The sequence below is a fragment of the Nothoprocta perdicaria genome, unplaced genomic scaffold (assembly GCF_003342845.1).
Source record: "Nothoprocta perdicaria isolate Ctin4 unplaced genomic scaffold, notPer1 scaffold_7, whole genome shotgun sequence".
Classification (NCBI taxonomy): domain Eukaryota; kingdom Metazoa; phylum Chordata; class Aves; order Tinamiformes; family Tinamidae; genus Nothoprocta; species Nothoprocta perdicaria.
The window spans coordinates 8,817,528-8,829,691 of NW_020455976.1; the positions used below are offsets into that span (position 1 = coordinate 8,817,528).

General features: G+C 48.2%; 1 protein-coding gene across 1 annotated transcript; it reads right to left on the reverse strand.

Annotated features, from left to right (window-relative positions):
* Positions 1 to 387: 387 nt before the first annotated feature.
* Positions 388 to 11,397, reverse strand: RGS10 (regulator of G protein signaling 10). The gene is made up of 5 exons (XM_026050704.1): positions 11,235 to 11,397; positions 9,128 to 9,246; positions 7,740 to 7,826; positions 3,233 to 3,376; positions 388 to 728 (listed from the first exon to the last, which is right to left on the reverse strand). Exons 1-5 carry the CDS (start codon positions 11,395 to 11,397, stop codon positions 582 to 584), a joined length of 660 nt encoding a protein of 219 aa, XP_025906489.1. The 3' UTR covers positions 388 to 581.
* Positions 11,398 to 12,164: the final 767 nt, after the last annotated feature.

Below are 12,164 nucleotides of genomic sequence, written 5' to 3' on the forward strand. Positions count from 1 at the left end.
TAGCTGGAGAAATAAGTGTATTGATTCATCAGCAAAGGCAAAGCTAAACAGAATCCACCTCAATAGAACAGGTTATGTGGGAAGGGAGGAGTAAGGCTGTGTTTTATTAAGCTTAACCCTGAAAGACACTGTCCTTTCTAACAAAACTGGCTATGAATGACTCATCCACAAGGTAACTTGAAAGGCACTCTACCAGCTTCTCCCAGCAATGCAAAACACAAAAGCAGGTCCCAAATAAAAAATGAGAAGGTAAAAAAATAATAATAAAAAAATCTTTTTTTTTCTCCACATGATGTTTCAAAAAATATAGATATTGAAAGCATTTTAACTTGTGAAATACAAAATGCAATTCATGCTAGGGAGGAATGCCTCAGCCTTTTAACTATGGAACAGTCTTTCCCTGGTGCCTGGTTATTAGCTATCACGCAAAAACAATTAGTCATTCAAGCAATTAAGAAGGTAAGTACCTCCTAAAAAGGTTCCAAGCTTTTAAAGACTTACATGCAACTGCTATAAACCTAAACACTGTTCCTGAGTGAAATTTAGTTATCCTATCACCTCTCCTAAGGAGGTTCTTTGTATCATGTGTTGTAAATTCTTGATGCTCTTTTAGCTGCAGTCTGGGCCTCTGGTGAATTCTCCTCCTGCTCCTCAGACTTCTTATGGTTTAGGAATATGTCTGACTTTAAGAAGCGGCTGTAGCTGTCGTATTTCATGAGATTGAATATCTGAAGAAGAAAAACAACAGAAAAACAACAACCTGAGTTAAAACAGGTTTTTAATGAGAAGGACAGGACAAGAACTCCACTATATTTTTGGTTTACTGGTGCTGAAATATAATGGCTATAAAGCAAGACATCAAATCATATCTCAAATGCTGCACGTGGCTGAATGTAACAAACCACATGGTGGGTTCCAGGCTTTGCTTGCAGTAAGGTCTGCATGGGCTGGGAGGCTGACGCAGGAGCTGGGAGCCCAGGGGGGTTGACAGGCAGAGGTCAAACCGCGACCAGCGCGTGGTCGACAGGCAAAGAGCAGGTAACGCCTGCACATGCAGACAGGACGGGGCCACGCCGGGCCCTTCCACAACAGCAGGAGCTCTGCAGGGCCCCAGGGAGCAAAACTCAGCGAGGAGCCGTGTTAGCATGAACGTTAGCGTCTGCTAACAGAGATACTAAGCACAGCTGAAGAAAAAAGGTGCCTTTCAGGCTGCTTGAACCTGCCAGACCCGTAGGGAATAGGTCACTATGCATGCTGAGCCCTGGAGGATTAAGAAAAGTATCTAAATAATTTAAAGAAATACCGAAAGTGCAAGAAATAACTGGATTAGCCAATGCTTTTTAAACGTATGCCAATCCTTACATYCCCTTTTAGATTAGTAGAAAACTAAATGACAAACTGATTCAGGTGCCCTCAGAAATGTTGCGGGCAGCCTGCCCCAAAGAGCTGCTCTGGGGCTGATGGGCTCTGCTCATRAGAAGGGGGTTAGAAATTGGGAAGAGGTCCAACCTCCACCAGGAGGCTGCATGAGGGCCGAGAAGGGCCCCGCTCCCCGCAGCCAAGGGCAGGAGGCTGCACAGAGCCTGGGCGCAGCTTTTCTCTCCAGGGCTTCAGTTTAGACTCAGTCCTACACACAACTGGCTGTCGTTTCTATCCATTTCACACCATTAAAAAAAAATGTTTTGACCTAATTTGCAGTTTTCTGCAAATAAAAGGGCTGGAGAACAGAGGCTGGGATCCATTGACGTGTCAAGGTCTCAATTATATTTTACTTGGGTTGGAAACAAAAGGAAAGGAAAAGAAGAAAGCCTGAAAATCGTATTTGAGGCAAAACTGAAGCCTCCATCACCCTCTGAGTATGATTTATTTGAGTGGAGGAGCCCCTCTGAGTCATCCTTCAGGACTGATTACATTTAATGGTGCCCAGAGTTACTGAGAGGAATTTCAGGATTTTGAGTTGCTKCAATAGGAACAGGGACACATTCCGTGAGTACTAATGGGAGCTTTAGCTTTATGGGGCTCATTTGTAACTGATAGCACAGGTGGAGCCTGCTCTTTCCAAGGAAAACTCCCAAACTGCTCTTTTTTCTCATGTTCTCCARCAACCTGAACACACACAAAATGGCAAACAGGCAAAGCTTGACTGATCTTGTCTGGGCCCAAGCTGGAAAATCCTGCCTACAAAATAAATGACATGGAATATTTTGTTAACCACTGCTTGCTTACGTATTTAAACATTTTGGATCATATTTAAAACAAGAGAAACCTGTTCAGATCGATTAATTGAAACCTGTCCAACCAATAACAAGTTAAAAAATGGGTGAATCAAAAATAATGTCAAAAGAAAAAGCACCCTCTTGATGCAGAATCCTACTGGAGATAAAACTCCATGCAGCTAAACACGGTCAAAGCTGCCTCCTGCGTACAGCCAGCTCATTACTTTGTCATTAAACATATCAGCCTAACTCAAGGAAAAGAAACTCTTTGTAATAAAGACTATTAAGCTATTGGAGCTTAATAAATCAGTGTTAAGAACTTGGGTCCCTCCTGTTCCTAGTATCACCCAAAGCGCCTCCCTTGCTCAACACCCGTGGAGGGGGAACCTTCACCAGGGGGAAGCTGCAGGGTTTCTGTGCGCCGCTTTACTAAAGCTGGGTTCAGCAGGACCAGCCCCCTCCAGGGTATCAGCCTGACACACACGCAGCCTCACAGCCCACAGCAGCCACCCACAGCGCTGCTGAGAACCGACGCTTTCGACACCACTAAGGCTGGAAACTCGACAGCACTTTGTGTTCAAACACCCACTGCCAGCAGTAGTTAATGCTGCTCTTCAGGGACGAAATGAGAGCACTCTTCATCACTTTATAAGGACTGAAAACCAGAGGAGGACATAACTCTTCCTGAGCTATCTTCTAAGAGCAATAAACAGGAGCCCCAGACAGTGGAGACCTGCAACCCCCTCTCTAAGTTCTGCATTTGGTTTTAAAAGTTCAGACTTTCTTCAGCATGTCATTCTTGCCCACGCTAGTTCCCCATTTCTCCTCTGGCCTCATACGTCCCCAGTTCACGTGTCACTAATCCCTGGGGTTTAAGTGCACTCTTCTCTGTAAAACTGCAAAACATTTCAAATCCAACAGCTGCTTCACCACCATAATCACAGAACTGCGACACTGAGGTTTACAGGAACTTCTTCCATCCCTTTCCCCCACCTGCAGGAAGGGAATCTCTTTACCTGGTCCTGGAGCTTTTGGAACATCAGAGGGTGAGGAGTCTCCAAAATGGTCTCATTCAGACGGGACTGCCCCTCCACATTAACTTGAGAGGAAGCTTTACTGGACAGGAAAGTTGTGTAAATTTCTTTAGCTTTTTCTTGCATCTGCAAAAGGACAGTTATTTAAACAATTAGTTACTTCAGGAACAAACATTCCCCGTGTTTGTTAAGGTTTCTTTTGAGATAGCACTAGCTCACTTCTTTCTTGAGGTCCACATCTTCAAATCAAAAAGTAGTCCAAAATAAAATAAACAAAATAAATATACATAGATCAGCTTCTTCACACATTTTCMTTTATATTGGAGGAAACACATGTCACTGCAGGTCAGGGTCTGCCAGACACTGGCAGGAGCTCAGGGCATTCAGCACCTCAGCTGAACAGCACATTGTGCTGGGGGAACTGGAGCACCCAGTGCAGAAGTTCACAGCACTATGAGCTAACAGGGCCTTGTCTTGGCTCCTGAGGTGACTGTTTTCACTAATGTAGAACCAGCTTATGCAGAGAATACAGAGGGGTCAAACACTGTGGATACTGGTTCTTAGTGCAAGGCAAAAGCAGGCACAGGTCAGGTACAGCTCACGTGCAATGCAGCAACGTGCTCTGTCASAACCACGCTCTTGCCTCAGGGCATCTCTGGTACATCAGGAACTACACCATGAAAAGAAACAGCAACTATTTTTTATGTTACTGGTAAAGACAAGATCCTCAAAGGCCCCTGAAAACTCCTAAATTAGGGTAGTTGGAACTTGCCTAAAAGAGCTAGTGTTTGCTCTGATCTCAGCTGTCCCATTCCAGGGCTCTCCCCGACAAACCCGTAACAAGGATCACGTTTTGACCCGACCCAGTATTGTCCAGCTGCAGAGCAGTAGGCAAAGGGCCACAACCCGTTGAGATTAAATGCAAAGTCCCCTTGAGGAAAGAGCAGGGGAGCGGAGGGAGCATGAGGCAAAGCCTCGTCTCAGCGCTCTGAGCTCTGGCTTAACTCTGGACTTAAAAGAAGGCCCACATGGCAGCAGCCCCAGGAGACAACCACGGTGGGTGCTCATAAACATTCCTCACTTTATTTTTACTGAGCAACTGGATCTCCAAAGCAGCATCAGCCAAAGGACAGTATCTTTGGTAGGAAGCAGGCCTGAGGAAGGAAGCACTGAATGAATGAGCAAGTTACCCAAGTTCTTTTATATTTTACTAGGAATTGAAAGCTAAGCTTGTCCTGGAGCTCACAATCAACATTTGGGGATAATTAAAAGAGAAGCTACATATGTTCAACAGCTCACAAGGTCTAAAGAGTTAACTCTGTCGGTGCTGAGAGGGAAGCATCTTCCAGCATATTCCTTTTTAGGGGAGACTTTTGTTTAGTGGATGAGCCCAGGCAAGATCAGGCCCATTAGTCACAGCGGAGGGTTTCGTGCAGACCTGTGATCTTTGTGGTTTCCCAGTGAGGCAGGCCTGTCTCAGCTAAGTGAGCTCTGAGCCAAAACAGCACCAATTTAGCGCTCCAAGGGGTTGCTGTTTTAACCAGTCAAGAGAAAGCCCTGGCGCAGGCCCAGGGTGGAACCTGCYGGTTCCTTTAGCCACTGCATGAGGCAGCCCAAGTGACTGTGCTGGCAGCTGGTCCACCTCAGCAACTGCTGAAGCTGTCGTCCCATTTCAGACGTATTTCAGAGAGGGGTAAACGTCTGTAAAACACTGATRTTCCTACCATTTCCATGGAAAAAGAAATACAAAACCAGCATAACCGCTGCAGGAAAGCTGCAGGGCATGTTCAGAAGTTATCTCCTCTATTCGAGCTGCCAGCACRTCCTTAGTGGTCGGCTCATCAGCACGTACATAGCTCCAAACCTGCCACGAGCCACCATGTCTGGTGCACGAGGAAGACAGAAGCTATGCAAGGGGAAAGAGGAYGGGAAGGTGGAGGGGAAACGCGAGAGAAACCAGAAGTACAGTGAGGAAGTTGGGAGAACAGGGAGGACTGCGTGGGAGGCCGGGGAAACAGGGAGGACGTCTGGATTTGGAAGGGCGGAATGAGAAAGGCAGGAAGTGAAAGTGCTGCGGCAGGGAGAGGGGTCCCTGAGACCCACAGGCCTGACACAGCAGTAATGCACAACGTGGAGAAGCACCAGCAGCACTTAAAAGCTCTGCTGCACAGGGGAAAAAAATAGTAGTATATTGTATCTCTGCCTCAGCAGCACATCAGGTTAACCAAAATTAATTTAAAGTAATACAAGAGTTCAGCTAAAGCTGCAGTCTCTCTTTACACTCGCCACAGCTGACGTTTGGGCAGAGCCAGCGCAGCGCAGGGAAGAGGGGAGGCTGCCAGGTCAGGAGGTGCCTTTCTTCGTTCAGCACCAAACCGACGCCTCAGCGCACGGGGCTCGCTCTGAATTTTAAACAACACTTAAACGGAGAGCTTGCTCACAGGTGGCTGTTAAAGGACTTCTGGCACTTCCCACCGACAGCTGCGTGCTCATCCCGTCACCCCTGCCAAATTCCAATCTGGAAGACGAAGTTCTATCCACAGAAATCCCCCTCAGTATTTCAAGTGGATGCAATATTCTCTTCCACTTCCTTTCCAAAGGTCAAACTCAGCTCCCGAACATGTGTGGCTCCCACATGAGGTGAGCGGGACCCCCAGATGCTCAGCTGGGCACACACTCCAGCAGTTAGCAGCTGTGCAGCCCAACGACTCTGCCTAACTATTGCTACGCTCCACATAAGAAGTGGCAGGCAGATCACCCGAACAGATTTGTTACTGTAGTTCTGAAGCTCTCTGCACAGCTTTGCTACAGGAGTGTTTTGTGGATGTCAGCCACAGCTGAGAGCATGGGCTCGTTTGAAGTTCTTAGTCCTATCTTGTAATTTGCTTTTAAGGCTCATTTGCAAGGAATGCAGATAAGCATTAGGACAGGGAGCAGAGTGGACACGCTGTTTACCTCATACACACACACAACCGCACACAACTAATTCCAATAAAATAAAGTTAAATGTCATATTCTGGTCCCTACTACTCTCATCTCCATAATTAAGCAAGTGTCCTAAGGTGAGAACCATAGGGATGGCAGCAGAATTCACTATTACAGCTGGACTTCACAATCCCTAACCTTCACTAAAAATCTACTTCTATTTCAGCTTTGGTTTAAAAGGAATTCTACAGAAAGTATAATCCTGTTTTATACTAAATAGATGTTTCCCAGGCTGAGGTGGTTTGTGCTTCTGCAAGAAGAGGGGCAGCATCCAGCCCACACAGAGGCTTCCTGSTGCCTGGCCTGCAGACACTGCAGGTGCCCCCTGCTTCCCAGGGCACACGGGCGTTTTGCAGTAGCTCACGCAGACAGGGGCACCAACACAAACCCTGGGCGTCACGAGGAGCCCCAAGGAGCCTTCCCAGGGGAGTTGCCGCTTTCAAACTGTGACAAGAAAGGGAATCTGGGGCAAGGAATTTAGTCCAAAGGGTTGGACTAGATGATTTCTAAAGGGCCCTTCCAACCTTAAGGATTTTATGAATCAAAGAATGCTGAGGAACGTGTAATTATTTACTAGTCCAGTTCTGAAGATCTTCGCTTGGGAATAATGTTTTAGGACCATCTTCACAAGGAACTATCAGTTTTCTGCCACTATCTTCTGTGCTAACAAACCAGCTGCCACTGCAGGGCTTTATTTTTAAACGCCCAGCGAGGTGTGCCCGGCACCAACAAGGCTCATTTGCTGCTTGTACTTCTCTGTTTCTTATGAGCAAGTTTTCAGGAAACATGAAAGGGCTCCCGAACTCCGCAGCCGAGACACAAACTGCTGCTGCGAGCGACAGGAAGAACCAAAACCCTTACGCCCAGCAGCCTCTCATTTCCTCTTCTTATTCACCCCATTCCAGAACCTGACATCCTGTCGAGACAGTTAGAATGAGAAAGAGAGTCCCATCTGAGGCAGGTTTAAGTGAATAAACTACTGCTTTCCCTTGGCTGGAGGAGAGCAGAAGGAGAGCAGAATGTGTCTGGTGCCATGAGACATACGAAAAGCGTAATGGCAGGATTTACAAAAATAAATGGAGTTCATATTCAGGAGTTTTGCAACTACTTTGTTTTATCCTCAAGGAAGCCCACTCTAGAGCATCAGATAAATTTGAAATTTGTCCTAAAAAAATAAAAAGTATTTTCAGAAACATGGTATGGATATTAGGCTTGATTCAGCACCTCTTGAGGCCCAAAAGTAGACTCTGTGTTCATGCTAGAGCTAAATGCAGACACAGACCCAGGCAGTGGAAAAATGTTTTTGGAGGTGATGGATTAAAAAACTTCCAATGAAGTATTTTGCACTGGAAAAATACAGTTTTCATGAAAATATAAATGTTCTGTAGGTATACAACAATTTGAACAAAAATATAAACTAAAATCTGAATCAACACTCAGTTTTGGAGGGATAAGGCAAACTGCTGCAGAAACTTTGATGACAAGTGTTATTTAGAAAGCATACCTGCTTTTTCCCCTGTGTTTTCTTGAATTCTTCACATGCCAGCCAGAACAAAACATTCTCTTCACTGAATTCTTTCTTTAAAAATTCCTAGGGATGGGAAGGAGGGGAAAAAAATAATAAAAAAGTTAGGATCCAATTTTCTCAGTTGTTTTTCTCTTGTCCTACTATAGCTATTAAAATTAGGTGCTTTTCCACAGCATAAATTTATACCATGCAGGGTAACAGAGCCCCTGCTTTGGCAGCATCTCAGCACTAMCTGCACTCAAAGCAACAATTATTTGGCCCTACCAGAGCATGTTCCAGGAGAACCACTAGCTGCATTTAAACACAAAGTTTATCAGTAACTAAGAAGAGTCTCTTCAGTCTCCATTAAGTAACTTGAGCAATTTTCCAATCCATTATTCAGAGGAAAACCCTAAAATACAGGGCGGACGTACAGCAGCAGACACCAAACTCCTTTAATGACAGCCACAAATCACTTGGGAATCTGGTCTAGTATCTTTATGTTTAGTGAGTAAAAACATGATCATCAGTGACAATAAATTTACTTAAGTAAACTAAAGCACAAGCCATACTTGCATTCTCTAAGCTGTGTTTAAACAACGCACATTCCTTCTACAGCAAAGAACGTTTTAAAGTGGGCGAAAAGTACATTAAAGTTATTTATAAAAAGCAATGGCTGAAATATGTGGAGATCTCAGATGCTCAATTTTCACATTCAAGTGTTAGAGATTAAATAATATTTTGGTACTAAGATCTTTTTTAAAAAAAAAAAGAATTTTGAATCACACAAAATTTTGCCATTCTGATTTACACCACTTCTAAGCAGCCCGTGAGGAAATCGTTTCATCCCAGTCTCAGGGCTTGGTTCCACAAAACCAAATCCTAGCAGGTAGCTCCTATCCCCCCAGTTAACAACCCTGACCTCTGACAAAAGGCGGCCTTGGGAAGCCAGGGTGCCACCATCACCCAACTAAGCCTCCAAGCTGCATTTTGAGCAGCAACTTGGTCCTCAAGGAACCACCTCTGATGGGAACAGGGAACACAGGATCAACCTTCAGCAACATACAGAGCTTGGCAGGACAGACCAATGGCCCGAGGACCCTGTTAATCTAACAGCACCTTGTAAATYCTTTTCAAACTCAACTGATCTGATCAGGAGGAGGCAACTGAAGGTCTCAGTGTAGCCCTACTGACCACGGACAGAAGACACCATCTCAGAAGCTGAGCAGAGGCCAAAGCTATGGAGCTCTCCCACCTTGGCTTCAGGATGCAGCGGGATGCAGGCCAAGGTGCCTGCCTGTACAGCTGCCCCATGCACATGCCAAGAGCTCTACACGCCAGCTGGGGGTTAGATAAATATTGATAGATAAGACAGAGATAGCAACCCTAAATCGTTTCACTCCTTCTGGGTCTTCAAGGAGGTTCTCCAGCGACGTCGCCCATTTTGAGGTTCCTTTCAAGGTTTGGTGGCTGCTGCTTGGGTGACTCTCGCTGTCATTTATCTCTGGAAAAAACGGGAAAAAAAATAAATCTATGTAAGGAGCAATGAGTATCACTTGCATTTCTTCCCCATTCCCCTCTCCACCCTTGGATTACAGCTGCTCTCTTAAAAGGAAACGCCATAAAGCTGAAAATAAACACCCACACATATTTGAATTCTGCTTCGCCTCTAAGGAGGCAAAAAAAGACGCCTTGTGCTCAGATAACTCAGGAGAGAAGAACAGGCAGCGCCGCTGTTTTATGAGGATTCAGGCCTCTCCTGCACGTGGAGCCCGGTACCTGGGYGGCACCAGGACCCTCCTCCTCCTCCCAGTGCTGCCAGCCAAGTCGACTTGGATGAAGCAAGTCCCCATCGGCCACACAAACTCAATGTGTGTTTGAGAAAAACATCGTTCCCAGGGAATGGAAGAGGGGAGAGCAGCCAGACACCCTCATCGCCCCGCTGAGCGGCTGCCCCAGCTCCCGCTCCATCCCGGACAGCGGGATCCATCCCGGCACAACCTGACTTCATCTCCACCCACATTCCTCCCCTTCCCTGAGGTGCCCTTCGAACCGCCCCACCTTCCTACCTCAGAGTCTTTTACTAAATTGCAGTAAAAATAACACTTCCATTGAGGTRCTATTTAATGTAATCCTGAAAGAATTTACTGCAATATTGCAATAGCTATAATTAAAAGAACAACCCGCCCCAAAATTTTGTCTTCATTGGCCATTTGATAGAGAAAAGTATTCTGGAAAACGGTGACAGCATTTTCTAACTTACACCAGGAAAATACAGCTTTTCAATATCAACACGTTAACACCCAAAATACATATGCTACTTTGATCATTTAAACGAGAGCGGCATTTATCTGCTGCGCCTGCAAGCTGGGTGACAACTTGGTGTGAAAACAAGGGAATTAGAGACTAGCAGCTTTTTCACTGGCATTTCTGCCCAGGAAGACATAAAATGTGCAATAGATGGCAGAGATGCAAATTGAATCTGTGATTTCTCCATGGGGGAGGAAGCCCTTGCCGTCTTCGAGGCGGATGAGCAAGCAGGGGGCACAAAAGCCGACAAGCTGAGCTCACCACAACGCGGTCGTGGGGCCTCTGCTGAAGCAAACCTCGCACCCAGCACAATAGTTAATATATTTGCTTTTATTCTGCACAAAGGCCAAGTGCAGCCAATGACTGAGTGATTATTTTGACTACAGCACTAAGGGAAGAGCCCTTTGCTGAGCTAAGCACAGGCAGTGGCTGGAGCAATATTTTGGAGAGGAATCCTAGGGAAGCTGCTTTTCCCCATCCCGTAACTGCAGCAATAGCCTGATTTACTGCATGCGTGTAAAGGGGTAGTGTACAAAGTGGGGTAATGTACAAAGATTCTAATTATCACCTGAAACATTGCTTCAAAAACCTGCACTCTCCCAGCAGGGGCTTGTACTGAAGGCATTACTGAATGTTAACAACAGCAGAAGATGCAACTTTGCAGACCAAAACTCATGATTCCGCCCTGGCTTTCAACAGCTACAACAGCCCAAACTGCCCTGACACGCGAACTCCCCGCACAGCGCTTTGCACCGCATCAAACGGCACAAACTGCACAAAACGCCCCGTTTCAGAGGCCTCTTTGCCAGGCAAACCCATCACTGGAGGCAGCAGCCCCAAGGGGTGCGGGCGACACGAGGACCACGCACACAGCGCGTTGCTGCCTCAATGGCAGCATGCAACATCCACACACAACACTTGGAAAATCCTTCCCAATTCCTTACAGGCTCAACTTGGAAGGACCTCGGGTGGCTCTGTATGCATTTCTCTGTCCCTGATTATTACCTGAATGCTTCAGAAAGCTGTAAACTCCRAGCCCTTTTATTCCCAGTTAAAAGGGCTCTGAACACCCTGTCTTTCCCTCTGGTCSCTACCCAGCCTCCAGCATGGCATTAACACCCCAGGGTCATGGCACGCTGGGTAGCTCCTAACTCGGCAACCCAAGCGGGAGAATTCCCTTACTTTCCATGTATCCACGCGCCACCGGCTGGATCTCCCACCACAGTTTTTCCTGGGCGCCGCTGTACGTTTCAGACCTTCCCTGCAGCGGGTCTGTCCTTCGCGCGCTCGGGTTAGTCACACCAGGAGCCTCCACATCCTCTTTCGAGCGTCTCTCACAGCACATGGCTGCCGGCTCCCGGTTTTAACCGCGAGGAAGGAAACGCAGAGGGACGTTCTGCTTTCCGCRGCCCCCGAGGGCCGCGCTGGTCCCGCGGGGAAGCGGAGCCCGGAGCTGCCGGCACGGCGGCTGCAGCAGCGTCGCGCAGCGGCTCCCGGTTACGGACGGGCCAGCGAGGATGGGGCTGCAGGAGAAGCRGGTGCCGCCTCCCGTGCAGCACGCGCTGGGGGAGGCAGCGAGGCGCCCGGCACGGCGGAACCGCCGGTACCGGCGCTTGCGAGTCTACCTGTTGGTTCCGTTCAGCTTTGGGTGCCGGAACCGGGGCACCGGCAGCGCGCGGGGCCYGGAGCGGGTCGCACCTCACCCGCGTGGCGCTGCGGGGCGGCCCGGCCCACTGGCACACGGAGACCGGACCATCGGTGTGCAGTGCCTGGCCCGGACCGTTGGCGCGCGGAGCCCGGACCGTTAAACCGCGGAGCCCGGGCCGTTAGCCCGCGGAGCCCGGGCCGTTGGCGCGCGGAGCCCGGGCCGTTAAACCGCGGAGCCCGGGCCGTTGGCGCGCGGAGCCCGGGCCGTTAAACCGCGGAGCCCGGGCCGTTAGCCCGCGGAGTCTGGACCGTTGGCGCGCGGAGCCCGGGCCGTTAAACCGCGGAGCCCGGGCCGTTAGCCCGCGGAGTCTGGACCGTTGGCGCGCGGAGCCCGGGCCGTTGGCGCGCGGTGCCGCCCCGCGCGGCCGCCGCTCAGGAGGCTCCGCGCGCAGCCGCGGGCTCCAC